Raw genomic sequence first — 16,809 nt, 5'->3', positions numbered from 1 at the left:
GTTAACTTATTTACATTTTCCTCGCTCTGACTCAGGCTCTTCTTTTAAAGATAAACGTGCACCGTCTGCTGCACACGCATTAATATGTCTAGGCCTACATACACTGGATTAAAATGGAGGCGCTGTCTTTTATTTACCTGTTGCCATGGTGAATCGTGGAGTCGGAGCTCCATTGATGATGGCTTTTTATTGTCGGCTTAACTCAGAGTGAACATACTCAGAGTTGACTGAACTAACTCAGATCAGCTGTTTTGGAACCGGATACTCAGAGTTTCCCATCTCAGAGTAAGTCAACTCAGAGTTCAGGGATAGACTTAGAGTTTGTTGAACCTCCAACCTGGAATACCCCTCAGGTCTTCACAGTGCCCTTATCCTGTGTGATATTTTTGAAAAGTTTTTATCTTTAATAATAATCTTAAAAAAAACAACTTCATTTAGTGTTCCTCACAGAAATGAAAGAAATGCTGAGATATAGGTCGACTGGATTTTTTCTCTCTTAAACATACCTTAAAATCAAGAATGTCAGTCCTCTAACCAAGTGGTGACATCACAGTAGCTACATTGATTATTTATAGCCTACAGTCTATGTTAGGAACCAGTGATCTAAACTACATCATACAAATGAAAGGTAAAGGCCAAAACACACCGGCGGCGTACGACGCGCGTCAAAACAGCCGCCCCCATTATTTTCTATTTACAAACCCACACCGGCGGCGGCTCGACGTGCGTCGACGTGCCGCGCCGCGGCACTTTACGCTATTGTTTTTCCAGCGTCGCCGCCCTTGAAAAAGCGCTATTTTGTACTTCCCAGCCTAGCGGACTGGGGTCCGTTTCACAAAGCAGGTTCAACAAACTCTGAGTCTAATCCTGAACTCTGAGTTGATCTACTCTGAGATAGGAAACTCTTAGTTTTCCTCATTTCAGGGTTAACAGACTCTGAGTTTTCACTAAACCTGCTTTGTGAAACGGACCCCTGGAGTGTGCAATAGAAACTACTTGACTCACGTCAATGACGCTGCCGTCATATGACGCCGCCGGTGTGTTTTGGCCACATGCACAGTTTGCAGCAACATACAATGCCAACATTTTATTCTGGGGACTGAGCTCGGCTTCATATTTACCAAACAGACATTAAAGTGGTATCATTACTCTTATCTACCTCTTAGCAACAAACAAAGAAGCCAATCAATTTTAATCATTTGATTGTGTCATGCACATCAACATTGGAATAATCGAAATGAAAAGGGCTCTTAATCACTTGCAAATCCTGCTTTGAGAGACAAAATAGAACATGACTGATAGAGTGAGCTGGCGGTGACATTCATGACAGATCGACTGCTTATCATTTGAATGTCTGAGACTTTTATGCCACCTAGTGGTTGTAGGTGTAAACAGTCAATATAATGACCTTGCTGTCTCTCTTTATCTATCCGCAGACTGAGTGGTGAGTCTCCATTCCAGGGTAACAACGATGTAGAGACCTTGGCCCTGGTCACAGCTGCCCAGTGGGAGTTTGATGAGGAGAGCTTTGATGAAATTACAGACGAGGCCAAAGACTTCATCAGCTCCCTGCTCAACAAGAACACAAGGTGATTCCATAAACACAGCTGTAGCACAGCCAGCTCCATCTTCACTTAAGTACCTATAACACTCTGTGTGTTTCCCCAGGCGGAGGATGTCCTGTGAAGAGGCACTTGCACACCCTTGGATGACATTAGACCCTGCAGCTCTCGCCACCTCCAAGAGTCTGTCCAAGGAGAAGATGAAGAGGTTTCTTGCCAGGCAGAAGTGGAAGGTAACGCCTGAGTGCAGGATTTTTATGTTTTCTTTGAGGTGTTGTTTTTTTGTTTACTGGACCAGACTTTTGAATTTCTTTGTCACATAGAAAGCAGGTAAGGCCTTGTTAGCCCTGAAGAGAATGGCTCTGCTGTCTAAAAGTGACAGCTCTTCATCTCCTACCAGCCCTGGAGAAGGTAAGACACTTGCAGGACCATTTTAGTTTGCTGATTTGCTGCATAGCAATTTTGACCCCCCTATTAAATCTACGTATCCCCCTCTCCTGTCCCAGACTCACCCCTGAGCCCAGAGGCAGAGCATGCCCTGCAGTCCCTGGAGCGCAAGATGCAAGGGCCACCTCAGTTTACCCAGAGCCTGGAGGACCAGACAGTAGCTCAGGGATCCAGTGTCCGTCTCTCATGTCACCTTACAGGTACACTTCATTCAAGAGCTCAAGCACTACCTGTGTTCATTGTGACATTGTTTTTGCTTTGTTTCAGAGCAGGGGCTTTACTTGCTTGACTCCTTTGCCTTACAATTTAAGTGTGCTAGCATGTTGACTTGACTATGAAGGCTACCAACTTGACTAGAACTCCCCCAGAAGACTTAAACGCAGCTACGCTCTTCATTAATTTTAGAAGGTCTGCTTTTTAAAGCTGTCCTCACCCCTCTCTTCTATCACGGCAGGATACCCTGACCCAGAGGTGGTGTGGCTGTGTGGTAAGGAGCCTCTGGTGGAGTCACCCGCAGTGCAGATAGAGTACGAGGAAGATGGCCGCTGTACCCTGGTCTTAGCCAAAGTTGGCCCAGGGGACTCCAATATTTACACCTGTCGAGCCACCAATGACCATGGGGAGACGTCCTGCTCAGCCAAACTCATTGTTCAAGAATAGATTAATTATTTTAACACTGCAGAGATAAAATGTATAAACAGTTGTCTTGTATGTACATTCTTGTTTTCATACAAATGGGGACCAAACTGTACATCCCGTACTGTAACTGGAGATTTATAATACATGTATTATTGTACAAAATGTATGAACAGATGAATATTGTTACAGAGCTACAAGCATGTAAGGTTGATATTTCTTAATGGGATTAAGGCATTGTTATACACTGTTTTAAACAACATGTTCAAGCAGAAATTATAAATCTATTTCTTGCTTTGCCTCATGGGGGAGTTATTTAATATTCTGCTGGCAATATGAGTAAACTGAGATGTCCCTTTTGAGAAGCAAATGATGCTGATCTGACTTGTGCTCTTTGATATACTTTAAGCTTTTTTTGAGTAGAATTAAAAAAGAAAGTACACCAAATTTTTCGTCCTGAAAGAGATGTAAGCAGTTTTTTAATTTAATGTATAATGTAAAAGTCAAAGGACTTATTTGTAAGTTAACTTTACTGTTAACTTTGGTATGTGCTACATTTTGATGGTATAAAAAGAACCATCATACAGTATGTCTACCAATACATGGGTCATATTATATTTTCACAGTAATGACACAAAAAATAAACCATTTTTGACAAACTTTTGGTGGAATATGAAACTCAAACAGCAGCATTAAAAACTTAAATAAAAAAATATGAGGGTATTTACTACAATGAGCGGACCAATGTTATTAAACAGATTGTTGTTTGCATGATCCTGATTACACAGATTTAAAATAAAAAACATAATATGTAGGGCATTAGAAAGCTAAGGTTTCTGCCTTCCTGTCAGCAAGCTCTACCCTTGTTACGAAATCACTGCACCAGAGGACAAGAACTTTTCACCCTACTCATAAAAATGTGCATATCTCAAAAACTTAACAATACATAACCCTTTAGCTCAGGTTGCACAGGTTTTACGGGACATGATGCATCTGAGGATACTCCAAGAAATTATATCACAGTAAGCATAGACACTTGCCCACCCATTTAACTTTATCTGTTTTAGCTCCTATTGTCTGTGTATGTCTCAGTATGCAATGTGACATGACCTCATCTGTACGTATCTGCACCAGCAGCACAAGTGTGTAGGATTTAGGGGGATATATTGGCAAAAATGGAATATAACAAGTGTGTTTTCTTAAGTGTATAATCAACTGAAAATAAGAATTGTGTTTCAAATTAACCTTGTATCTAGGAAGCAGGTCCTTGTCTGCGGGGATTGCCATGCAGCGCCATGTTGCTACAGTGGCCCAAAATAGACAAACCAAACATTGGCTCGTTTCTGCGTCAGCCACCATCATTTGCATTTTTTTTTATTATGAAATTGCTTTATTCAGTGTTTTTACTGGTTTTAATCACCTGGCAAGTTTGTGATGAGGAGGAGGAGACCTTTGCGGATAATTTAGCTCTCAGTATACACCTCCTGAACAATGAACACTTGAGGAATTTTAACCAGATGTTTCCGCTGGTTGCAATCTGCAACCCTCACCCCTAGATGGCACCAAATCCCCCAAAGTCTCACACACTGACCCTTTGACTCCTGTTGATATTGATATTGGCAATATTACAAGAATTCCAGACATTATTTTTTCCTGCTTGTTATGGGGGAATTAAAGTAAACCAGGAACAAACTGATGGCAACTACTGTAGCAAAAGCAACTGATCTTTTACTTTCAGTTAGTAGTCTGTGCTGTTAAAATAGTCACAAGTTGTTTGGATTGTAAAATCAGCACAAGTTACTTCACAGGAGAACAGACCATCACCTACTGACTAGAGCCAGGTGTTCTCAGAGGCTGAAAAGCTGGATGGGAGGTTAGTATCAGCTGCAGCCTCAGGTCAGCCTCATGCAACTGTTCCTGGAGGCATACTTTTGTTTACAAGGAGTAAACAGTTGCAGATACAATCGGCTACACTGGAAATTCTTGCCTTAATATAGAACAACACATTTTAAGAAAACAGATGCAATAAATGACACTTGGACGAAGGCTTACCAAAATAAAAGCACTTTAATTCAACCAACAAAAAAGTGCTAAAACAAGAAAATCCTTTTAGATGTTTCAGCACTGAGCAGGCGTTATTTCATTTACATTACCCCACAATTTCAGACAGAGAACATGTTCATTTGAAAACTTCTTATTCATTTCAGTAAATAAATATGTACAAGAAAGTAAATAAATTAGCTTGTGTCTAATAAATAAATTGTTTGAATTACATTCAAGGTGCGTGTCAACTCAAGTATAAGATATGAGTGGGTGCAAAAGAAGAACCAGTCTCCTCTGTAAGACAAGTGTTGATAAAAAGTAGAGCAACGTTTGGTTTAAGGTCCAAGTGGATGGTCAAAAGGATCACCTCATGCCGACCGTCTCCTCAATGGCGCCTCCTGCTGGTTCTTGTAGAGTGTGGCTGCCCGTGATGCGAAGGCGTTGACCATCTGCTTGACCACTTCGTCGAAGAACACGTTGGCCAGCTGAGAGTGCAGAATGGACTTGAATTCAAATGACACCTGAAGGAGACACAAGATGGGGACAAACACGTTACAGACAACTGTTTGTGATACACTTAGTTTATTCATTTGTGAGTTAAATTGATTTCTTCCAAGTAACTGAATATAGACTCACATCTCTGTACATTTGTATCTAGGCAGTAATTATAATATGTATTGGTAGGGACACCCCTCCAATATTCAAATATATTGATAAAAAAACTTAAAGAAAAAAAAAAGTACTATGCAACGAAAAGCAACCACATAACCCATTTTCAACCTGGAAAACAAGAATGTATTAAGAGTGTTAAGTAGGCTGTATCACTGTCGAGTGTCATAGTTTTTGTTAAGTGTTAGTGTGCAATAAAAATGGTCATAAAAAAGGAACAGATTGTGCACTTTTGCTGTGCAGCCTTCAATCATGTGCTGGCTGCCTGATGGCCGTCATCAAAAACTTTGAGGACCCTGATCAAAGTTAGGAAGTACAGCCTTAAATATTCATTGATAATCAGTCTTATTTAACCTGTCCATCCACTTCCTGGTTGAGCCGGAGGTAATCTGAGCCAACATTAAGGTCAGACTGCCTGTCAGCAGCTCCTTAACACTGTTCCATGACCTGACAGCTATTTCAGGGCCTCCTGGGACACCAGCGTGCTACTCATGACTAAATTTAGAGCTTAATGGGATTTTACTCAACACTTCATTTGAGTCTAATCCATTCACAATAATACAGCAACGAAGACTTAGAATGAGCCTCTCTATTTAACAAACATGAAATCTGATCTCTCAAGTCCCATGAGCAAGCATGGGTTTGTTAATTATAATAGTGTCACCGGTGTTTTATTCCTTTCATTGTTTACTTCTATTTTCACTACAGTGTTCAAATTGCTCCCCATGTTTCCATATGTCAAATTACTGCGGGTGCTGCAAAGACCTGATTTCATCATCGCTGTCAGAGTCAGATATTCATTTCATCTCATCCACTTACATAGAAATCCACTTTGCAGGAGCCTGGTGCATCTTTGGGTCCAGGGGCGAACCTCCATATCGTTTCAAGATGGCTTAAGAGGGATCCTTCAGTACACACGGCCTGTTTCAAAAGAAATGACCCTTTAGTTATCATTGATTGGCAAAGGCAAAGAGCATAGTACCCTGGATCAAAGTATAGTTTGAGAATTTGTGATGGTTGTTTTCTGGAGCTACCACAACACAAACTTACCCTGACTTGGTGGTTTGGGATGACAGTGACCTCGGAGGTGTAGCGCTCTACGATGGGGGGGAAACCTATTTCCAGGTCCGCCCAGATGTCGCCATTTCGTCCCTTTTTGACCTGAGACTTCTTGCACCATGGAACAAAGTGATGGTACTGGTCTACACTGGCAACCAAACTGTACATCTGCTCTGGAGTAAACCTGAGCACACAGACAAATGGAGACAGAGGCACATCAGATGAGATGATATTGCAATTTCTATGTAAATTTGTGAATTTAATTCTTGGAAGATTCAATTTCTATTGTAAATTTCATGGATTTATCTGCTGATTAGTTTCTTGATGTTTTATTTTTGTTGATTAATTATCATAAAATAGTGAAATATGCTGGTAATAATTTCTCAGAGCGTGAAGTTTCATCTTCATATTGCTTGGTTTGTCCAACTAACAGTCCAAAACCCAAATAAATTAAGTCAATTATTACACAAGACAAATAAATTTCATTTTTCCAAGTAGCCAAAGTTTCAAACTTCCTTTAATTTACTTATACATAAGAGATAGTTATCAGATAGTTAGTGTCTTCTTAGTTCTTTGGTTTTCAACATGTTGGATATCATATAAAGACACTCACTCTAATGTCCGGCATTCGGTGTACTCCATCCTGCGTGCGCTGATGGGGATGGCCAGGTTGATGAAGTTGCGGCTGGGTGTGCTGACGGGGACCGCAGGACAGAGAGGCAGGCTGGTCCTTCTCACTGCCAGAGCCCCACAGGAGGCCCACAAGTGTCTGAAGAAAGGGAATCAAATATAAATGGGAAGACAGTAATGAGTTTGTGGAAATGTGCAAAGCCCTGTGGCAAATGATTCCTCAAATGTCATTTTCTGTGCACTTAATTATGTTGTAAATTCACACTGTTTGAATATGCATCAAATCTCATCTTTTTTGAGGACAGACTACCTTGATTAATACTTCCCTGCTGCTGCTAATGATGAAAAGCTGACATTCACATCATATTTCATTTATTGCCCGCACAGTTTATTGAATGCAGGTGCCAAATGCACCACAAGAGGGAGAAAAGACAGACTCAGTCCCATGACTGACAGTAACTCTGCCAAGTTACTCGAACACTTCCTACACTGGAAATAAAGTCTACTGTCCATTGATGTTAACAATATTAAGTCAAACATCTAAATTACACCAACAGCCACATTTCAATAACCGTGTGACTATGAAAATTCAATCTAAACGAACACAATCACGCGTTCATCGGTATGTCGCCTACCTGTACGCATCTCTGTGGGTAACGTTTCATTTTCACTCACCTGATATTCGCTCTTTTATTGTTTCCTCGCACAACCTTTGAGGAGTGGGCTTCAGACATCTCCAGCAGCGCCTTGAAGAGAAGAGGAGTCGCTTTGTTGGTCATGGTGAAGGTAAAGTTTAGAGACTATCGCAGTTTCTCAGGAGAGATGTCAGTGTTATATCCCCGACGGCAGCAGCGGCGACCCGGCTTTGTTCTGGCTGACGAGTCGCTCCGCTTGCCCAATAAGGGCAGCAGTGACGTCACGAGAGACACGAGCCAATCAGAGAGAGCTTGATCAAGTTTAAAAGCCAACTTTATCCAGTGCCAAGGGCCCTGACTTTATCTCTTATTAGAGGTAACCTTTGAATGACACTCAAGACAAATGAGGACAGTCAGAGGACGTATATGTTTAACTGAGTGATGACATTATAAAATTAGAAATTGTTTTAAATGTTTTAATTGAAATTTTATTGGACATTGTTTTTATTAGTGGAAGTGCTGGTGGAGTGCATTTTTGAGTCTTAAAACAGTGGCAGCGTTTGTAAAGCACTCCTGCAGATTTGAATTTGTAGATTTTATGTCCATTTGTAAAACATTTTGTAACCTGTTTCCTTTCAAATAAATGTATTAATATAAATTGTATTGTTAATATGGATTGCAGAGCTAATTTCCTTGCTCAGAGACAGACACATGGAGTTCAGAATTAAGACTGACCTTTCAACTCTTGTCATCCAAAGTAGATGACATTATATAACAGATGACAAGGTTATCCAGATTTGTTGCCTTATTGTAAAAACAAAAACAAAAAAAGCACTATATGAATCAATTTTGTGATTGACTGCCTGGAAATATTCCACAGCTGAGTTCACAGTATTTTGTGAGGTTTCTATGAGCAAGCCAAAGTCTAAATTATAGTGTTGTTGGGTTGAGCCAGTGAACAAGCGAGCACATACTGTGCACATGATTCACCTGGACTTTGGTGCTTCAGAGAAATTAAAGTTATGAGCTGTAGTAATGTTTAAAGTGCAGCAAAGTATGACATAACAGCAACCACAGCTAACAAACAGACTAAACTAAAATGTTTGATTTGTGATAGTGGGAAATCTAAATTTACCTTACTCCCATTATACTCTGCGTAATACTACAAGCTCTAAGAGGCTGACACCACTGAGTGCTGCATTAAGTGTTACCGCACAGTCAGAGCTGGTAGTGCCGGATCCATTTCAGGATGCCAGAATTAGGGCACCTGACCAGGGAGGGTTTTAAGAACCTCAGTCAATCCTATCAAAGAAAGGCTGAAAATGTAACCTGTAGACGTACAGACAAGGTAACCTGTCTCAGGTTATAAGCGAACATACTCATAGGCTTAACAGCCCCAGGCTGATCCAAAAATGACACAGGAGATGAATGCTGCTCCAGCTGGCCCTCATTCAGTCTTTATACAGTTCAGCGATTCAAAAGCCCAACTGAGGCACTTCCTCCTTACAGTTTACTCACAACCATTTAGAAAGACATTTCTTTAACTTTTTATAATTTTTAAATGGCATTTTCTAGATTTATCTTGAAATAGAAAGGTACTTGAGGTATTACGGTAATAACAATTAGATTTTTATTTGGTCTGTTAATGCACTTTGTTGTTTCAGGACCACTCTGGACGTCAGTGCATTGATGTCACTGGCTTGCAAAGTCGTCACCTAACATACGTATTCAGTTCACCTGCTTTTGAACAGATGTATTAATCATTGACAGACCTTCATTCAACCAGTTAAAGAAAAACTACACCAGTTTTCAAAATTCATACATGTCATTCCGATAGTCTAAGACAGTCCAAAGATATTGGTAAACATGGACAACTCTCTCAAACTCAAAAATTAAAGTGCTTAAACTCTAATTTATGATTTCATCTCATATAAAATCAGGAGCTGCTCCACTGATAATGAATTTAGAAAGGTGTTATGGATGGCACTGCAACACATTGTTACCCTGACCTTGTCACATATTGACATTTGGTCATGGACTTTCCACTTTGACATATGACATGCAAGGTACCTTGAGTGCTTTGGTTGTTGACATTCTGGGACACTGTGTCAACCTCTGTCTGTTACACTTCTGTCTGTTTTAAAAATAAATTTCCGTTTTCACAGAAAATTAACAGTTTGCATACAGTCTCCTTCAAAATAAACACACTGCGTTGATACAACATTGCGAATTGACGTCTTCTTTCTTCAACATCAAACACAAGTGGTTGCATTTTGCCAACACTCACACGTGGTTAGATTTAGAAAAAAAGGGCAAGGTTTGGATTTACAATCTTACAGGAAGCAAACACCGGCCTCCCAGGTGAAAGTCGCTGATTGCTGGACCCATTCAACACCTCTCCCGCCCACCCTACTTGGACTTCCACTGCCTTAACTTTCATTGCTGTCCCACAGTGTTTCTTCCTGATGCTGCCAGGCGTCGTTAAACAATAATGGCAACTGGCCATATATCATGCCAATACGAAAGGACGGCTGTTTTCGTTGTTGAAAGATGCCAGAAATCACTGACCAAGCGGCGGTTTTCGACAACTTCGCAGTGACACCGGGTGGGACACTGAGAGCAGCCAGGGGAATGTTTGAGTACATGGGTACATTTTCTGCATCAGAACCAAGAACACTAAAGTTGAATAAAGCTCATTTCGGTATAAAAAAGAAACAAACATCCTGTGGGTCGACAAAATCAGGCTCCCATTCATTGTCTACAGAGCAGCTCCAGACTGAAGATTGGGACTTAATTCTCTGGTTTGTGACTTTCACAGATAGAAGCTCATGTTCACAAATTTTCATTTAACTTTACTAGGCCATGAAAAAAACATATTGGATTTCTTAATTTAAATGGTGCACCCCTTTAACTTTAACCACTTGTCTAAACGTGCAAACTTCTCTGAAGAGCCACATGCATTCCTGTTAGATTTCAGCGATTAAAAAGCCACAACATAAGTGAACCACCACAGAGTGTATGACATCTCTTTGTTTGTTGCTTGTGACAATATTTACAGGACCAGAGGACAGAGAGAGAATCCGCTTCTAGGTCAAAGGATATTTTTAGTCTTAACTAGCAGTTGCAAACAGCATTTGTTTTGCTCTCTTCTTCTTTTTTTAAAATAAAGGTGCTTGATCCACTTCAACAAAATAGTGCATCTCTTGATTACTAATCTGACATAGCAATAAATCCATATTTATTTAAAAAATATGCTGAATTTTAGTAGTATTTCTTGTGACAGTATTTCTTTCATTGTGACATCTAACTGCTATTTTGAATAGAGTAAGGTGAGGTGCACCTGCACAGTACAATCTGCAGTGAGCGTATGACAGATATCATCCAAATTCTTTTTAGGTCAAATACTTTATTCATTCATCCCTCAGGCGACATTTTAACACAAGCAGTTCAGCAAACACTACAAAAGAAATACAGCATACCATATCATTAAGCCATGTAAAAAAGCTTGCATGATTTCCTTCAGTGAAAGTACTTATTTTAGTTATTTATTTTTAATTTCATGCTTTGAAGCGATAGATTTGTTCCTGCTTGCATGAAGCAGCCGGTCAAGATTACATAAGAACATTCTTGGAGTGTTTTACATTTAACAGAGTGGTAAGAACCTGCCCAGAAGCATGCCAGTCCCTTTGAAAATATGCCAACAAGTGTGGTAAGAACACTGTCACACAACCCAGATAGCTCACTAAAACCATTATCCTTGTGAAGTATTTCGCCACTAACCAGGAAATGGTTTAACTTTTATTCTTATATCTTTATGTTGTTATAAGTAGTAATATAACTTTTGATAACACACAAAAATAGAAGCATGGAGTCACTCCCTCCTTTGAACTCCCAAAACTCTGAACTTACTGCCCTTTCCAGTTGAGTAACACAGCTGAGTCACAGTGAGTCAACTTTATTCCCGAAATCACCACTGAGAGAGCCAAAATATTACCTCTGCATTAAAACGCAAACAAGAGCAAGTTGTGGCTTAGATAAAAACAAGGCAAAATTATTGTTCCTCAGCTGAGAACATGATTTTGCCCAATGCACTGATGTACCGCGAGCCATCTGGCTCTGTCATCTTCAGTTTGGTGAGAGGTGGCACGACGCCGCTGGTGAAGTACCTAAATGCAGGGCTGGGTGACTGGATGGCATCAAGGAAAACCTTGAAGACATAAGCAAACACACCACAGTGGTTAGATGTAGAGGTAATTTTATATTGACACACTTATGTCAATTTGATGTGATAAACTCAACCTCAAACCTCATCAGTATTCTGAGCACTAAATCAAGTGAAAATAAAACCACAGTAGAATCAAACATATGTATTAAAAGTAAAAGTACTCAATATGCAGAGTGGTTCCTGTCTGAGTTATCATTATATTATTGCATCATTATTATTGTCACATATTATATGTGTATGCAGTTTTTAATGTTGTAGTTGGTGCTGATTCGATAACTTAATAAAATCTGTGTATCATATTTAATAAGGTCATCATAGATTTTGTGTGTAAACTCTTAGTTTGCAAAATAACTATTAACTGTAGTTGTTAAACTAATGTAAGCATTGGGCTTCAAAGTCATGCACAAAATGTTGCATGAAGGCTCCTCCCTATCCACAGCTAGTGAAAATCAATTCTATTTATTTCATTTTTAGATAAAAGATTAGAGTAAATGTTTCCGGTTGATGTGAAGGGTGCAACAGGGATTAACAGTGTGAATTGTTTCATGTGTCCAGGGTCTTACGGGAAAATTTTATAGTGTTGTCAAGATCCTCCCTTTTCTTTTCCATGCTGACAACAGTCACATTTAGCGAAAAGACTAGAATCTTATCATTTATAATGCTGTATTTAAAGGTTCTCTGTGTACCTTTTAGAAAATGCTTGTTATAGTGACATCTCTTTCTGAGGCTGTTAAATGAACTGCACTCAGCATTGACTAACGAGACTGAACATGAGTTCTTCGTTAAAGCATTAGTGTGTAGGATTTTGGGAGATTTAGTGGCATATAGCAGTGAGGATAGCAGATTGCAACCAGCTAAAACTTGTCCTGGTGTGACATGTGTTCAGCAGGTTTTTACTGGGAGCCAAATTATCCACAGGGGTCTCCTCCTCTCCAAAACAAATGGACCGGGTGATTTGAACAAAACTTGCAAAAAAAACAACAACTTAATGATGGAGTTTTACCTTACAAATCTATATTATTCTAATGTTGCTTGTCACAGATGGGCTTCTAACTATAGTGGCTGATACAAAAATGCGAAAAGCCCTATTCAGATTGCAGTGAATACGGCCAGGACTAGCTCCCTATGTAGATATAAACGGCTCATTCTGAGGCAAGGAAAACACAGTGAATCTTATTTTCAGGTGATTAGACACTTAAGAAAACATACTTATCTTGAATTCCATTTCTGCCAATGTTATCCTCCTAAATCCTACACACTGGACCTTTAAAGTTTATCACATCCTTTGGATTTTCCCTGAAAATTCCTTTACATAGTCCTTTACATGGTTACAAACTGTTCATTGGCAATTAAAAACGATTACATGTAAAAAGTTACATACAGTGCCTTTAACACACACATAAAAAAAACTTTCCACCAGCATAATTTAAACCTATTGATGCACTTATGACACTGTAAACATACAACATACCTTTACAATGTCCTCAGTGTCCTGTGCTGCATTTTGGAAAACGGAGCCACAGTGCTTCAGGTATTTTTCATAGAGGCTGAGCGTTAGGGCCTCGACCTGTTGGAGAGAGGTATCCCCTAGCTCTACCTTCTGCAGGTTGACCAGGAAATCGGTGTTGACTGGACCACACTCAATGAGACTCACACTGCAGGATGAAGCATCATCAACATTTAGAGTTAACAGCCTCTAAGCTAAGGAAACAATTTGCAGCAAACATGAAAACTCACTGGATATTGAAGTGTTGCAGGAGGATAGCTAAACTCTCACATGCTCCCTCTATGGCAAATTTACTGGCACAATACACCTCATTAAAGGGGAGACCTGCAAGAGAGCATGAAAAGGGGTTATTTTGGCAATTTTATGCACGGCAGCAAGCATCAACACGATCTGTCGCTGCAATCTCCATCGAATCATTACAAAAACTGCACATGTGGAACACTGTTGACATTCAGTGATTCCTCAGCCACGTGCTTGTCTCACCGTGAAGTCCTCCAGTGCTCCCAGTGACCAGAATGTGGCCCTGGCCCTGAGCCTTCATCTCCGGCAGGAAAGCCTGGATGGTCTGGATGGTACCCAAAAGGTTGACCTCCAGAATCTGCCTCATCGAGTCCAAGGACTGCACCTCCAGCGGCCCCATCAAACCCACACCAGCATTACACACTGTGAGTAGTCAGGATAAGCCCATTAATACACATGATCACAGTCCTAATGAGAACACACTGACACAAGAGCATACCTAGAATGTCCACTCGTTTCTCAGCAACCCTGTCTCTCGCATCCAGGATGGACTGCCAGCTGGTTACGTCCAATTGGAGTATGTCCAAGGTGTCCTTGTGCAGGCTTTTCACACATTCCAAAAGACGCTCTTTCTTGGCTAGGTTTCTCATTGTGGCATACACTAAACAGAAAGCAGCTCTTAATGGCATGTCTTGACACATTTTTCACTATGCTTTTAAATGTTTTGCTATTTACACAAGTCTCATGTATATTGCAAAATAACTCAAGTCATAAAGCACATTACAAACTCTGAAGTGTCTCTGTAGAAGATCCGTAACATCAACACGTCCAAACCCAGTGAAAGCTTAGACACTTTAGCATATAAAAGGGCTATAATAAAAGTCTATGCCAGCTGTCGTTACCTTTGAATTTTTTGTCGGGGTCAGAGGCCAGCCGGACAGCCAGGCTGAGACCGATTCCCGAGGAACAGCCTGTGATCAGCACCACCTTCTTGTCCATGGAGCCTGGCTCATCAACTGTCTGCTTCAACAGAGTGCAGCCAGCATAGAGGATGAGATGGAGACATGTGAGAACTCTTTTTCTCAGTGTTGTTACATATTTCGCCAACACAAGGCCAGTTAATCCTAAACATCTTCCTGTTATCAGCCACCTGGAGTCCCTACATTTTTTCACACGTCCATGTTGCCCTTGTTTTCTTTTCTCCTTTAGGACGTGAGAAACATTGCTGCCTTTCTTTGACTTTCTGTAACTTCTGTGAGTTGGGATGCCCTTATTTATTTTCATTAAATTTAGATTTGACATGATAACAATGCTCAGAAACATCTACCTGTTTATCTTTTAAATTGCAGCACTAATAGGAGCACAAGGTGGCAGCAAAACATTATATCATCAGTCCCACTGACCTCTGCCTGCACCATTGACCACATTAAGACAATGAGGCTGGGAAGAGCCAGAAATGAGCACAATGGGTTTGAGTTCAAGGGACCGAGGAGGGAAATCGCTTGGTGTTTATTCTCATGAGGTTTCTGATATGAACACCCTGCATCCTTTTCCCAAGCTTATGTAAAGGGAAAGTAATTTCAGGCATGTCTAACAGAAAGTTGTCATTTGCAGGTGCCGTGTAGTCTTTAAATGTGTGACAAAGTAATCCCAATTCATAGATCACATATTTTGAGCTTTCTGATCTGTGTTCATCATCTGATAACAGCTTTGAAAAACCTGGGAAGTGGACATCTTCCTCACACATACTGTTCAGAACTAACTAAAGAAAAATTATGCCAAGCAGTTGTTTCAGGAGTCTCGCATTCTTTATTAAAATACCTCTCAATGTCTTAATTAATCCTGATAAGGCTTGTCATCTGTGGTCACAAGGCCTTGCAAATCTGCAAATCTGCAAATAACATGTGGTCACTCAGAGAGGAAACTAAGGGGAAACTTGGCCCATTTCAAAGCAAAGAAATTCCAACCAAAGCCCAGCCCCAGAGATGTCTATTATTAAGTAATAAGCAATCCATCATTCAAGCTCTGAGCAGTGACTGGAAAATAGGTTTTGAGATTACGAGACGTCATCATGTGCATGTGAGTGAGTTTTCACTAGGTGGCGACAAATCCTCAGGTACAAACCATTCATCAATCAGAGCTTGTGTAAAGCAATTATTAACAGTTTATTATTATAAACTGTCACGAAAATCTCGACACAATGATGAATAATTCTTAGATAAAAGAAGTGCCATTCATTCTCAGTAAATGTAACATAGAGTGTAGAATATGCAATATGAAATTTGACTTTATTCAGTGTTGTGGTCTTCTATCTGCTCTTGTTGCCATCTTTCTGCATTTTAACGGGTCACCATCCCATGTGCATTCTCCTATACTCTGACCAGTGAAATGGGCTGGCATCTCTGTGCAACATTTCAGCAGCCTCATTTGAAAGAATTTCTTCTGCTGATGGGAGCAAACCAAGTAGGAATTTCCTGCCATTTTGTTGCGTTCCTCCCCTAGAGATGGCATCAGCTTGGCTGCTGTCCCAGAGTCTGTGGGACTGATAACAGCAGGCCTTTAACCTCTTTCAAATATCTACGACTCCCAAGCATTGTTAAAAACTTTGAACTGGTTGACCTCATTTGGAAGTGAGTTTTAGCTGTTTTATTGCATCCTGTGTGCATCTAGTTTTTATTTTTGTTAAATGCTTATCTTGCTCAGGGTCAAGAAACTTTAGTACACATATAGTGCTTTGCCATATGCACGTATGCATTTTATATTGTTACTGCAAATATACAAATAAAACGCATTTTCTGTCCTCTCTTTTAACCGTACACAGTCAAGCAACAAGCAACATGGCATGGGCTGCCATTCATCCATTAGTTGTGTCTGGATCCATCCTGGCAGCATAGTACAGTCTATGGTCCATGGTCAAGTACAGTTGCCCAGATTCCTGCTAAACATGGCACACAGTCTCCCTGTGGACCAGTAATTACCAAGAGAAGGTCGAGTGGAGGTGCACAGTGGTCTGGAAAAGCCTTTAAAACACCTCCTGGACAAGACTGGCCCACAGCACCAAGAGTAAACAGACTTCTGAAGACCTTACAGTTGCTCAGGGAAAGAGCAACGACATCCCACGTGCACAGCTGTGTGTCTTTGGGTCATTTTTGGAAG

General features: G+C 40.4%; 3 protein-coding genes across 4 annotated transcripts in view; 1 reads left to right on the top strand and 2 right to left on the bottom strand.

Moving 5' to 3' along the window:
* Nucleotides 1–2,949, top strand: part of mylk5 (myosin, light chain kinase 5) — a 16,072-nt gene extending 13,123 nt beyond the window's left edge. For both annotated transcript variants that reach the window (XM_050068606.1, XM_050068605.1), the window contains exons 13-17: nt 1,437–1,589; nt 1,669–1,795; nt 1,886–1,973; nt 2,069–2,209; nt 2,464–2,949. In XM_050068606.1, coding sequence (XP_049924563.1) covers nt 1,437–1,589; nt 1,669–1,795; nt 1,886–1,973; nt 2,069–2,209; nt 2,464–2,669 — 715 coding nt within the window. In that variant the 3' untranslated portion in view covers nt 2,670–2,949. The remainder of the gene's footprint in view (nt 1–1,436; nt 1,590–1,668; nt 1,796–1,885; nt 1,974–2,068; nt 2,210–2,463) is intronic.
* Nucleotides 2,950–4,693: 1,744 nt separating this feature from the next.
* si:ch73-141c7.1 (coenzyme Q-binding protein COQ10 homolog, mitochondrial) lies at nt 4,694–7,927 on the bottom strand. Its single transcript, XM_050068607.1, has 5 exons — nt 7,722–7,927; nt 7,030–7,185; nt 6,408–6,600; nt 6,177–6,278; nt 4,694–5,209 (listed from the first exon to the last, which is right to left on the bottom strand). The coding sequence occupies exons 1-5, from the start codon at nt 7,823–7,825 to the stop codon at nt 5,057–5,059; spliced, it is 708 nt and encodes a 235-aa protein (XP_049924564.1). The 5' UTR covers nt 7,826–7,927; the 3' UTR covers nt 4,694–5,056.
* A 3,746-nt stretch (nt 7,928–11,673) lies between these two features.
* On the bottom strand, nt 11,674–14,679 carry hsd17b1 (hydroxysteroid (17-beta) dehydrogenase 1). Its single transcript, XM_050069444.1, has 6 exons — nt 14,556–14,679; nt 14,153–14,314; nt 13,897–14,076; nt 13,644–13,737; nt 13,378–13,561; nt 11,674–11,888 (listed from the first exon to the last, which is right to left on the bottom strand). The coding sequence occupies exons 1-6, from the start codon at nt 14,650–14,652 to the stop codon at nt 11,733–11,735; spliced, it is 873 nt and encodes a 290-aa protein (XP_049925401.1). The 5' UTR covers nt 14,653–14,679; the 3' UTR covers nt 11,674–11,732.
* Nucleotides 14,680–16,809: the final 2,130 nt, after the last annotated feature.

Source organism: Epinephelus moara, chromosome 18 (genome assembly GCF_006386435.1).
Source record: "Epinephelus moara isolate mb chromosome 18, YSFRI_EMoa_1.0, whole genome shotgun sequence".
NCBI lineage: Eukaryota > Metazoa > Chordata > Actinopteri > Perciformes > Serranidae > Epinephelus > Epinephelus moara.
Note: the sequence above shows the minus strand (reverse complement) of the source record. Positions and strands in the feature narration are given on the sequence as shown.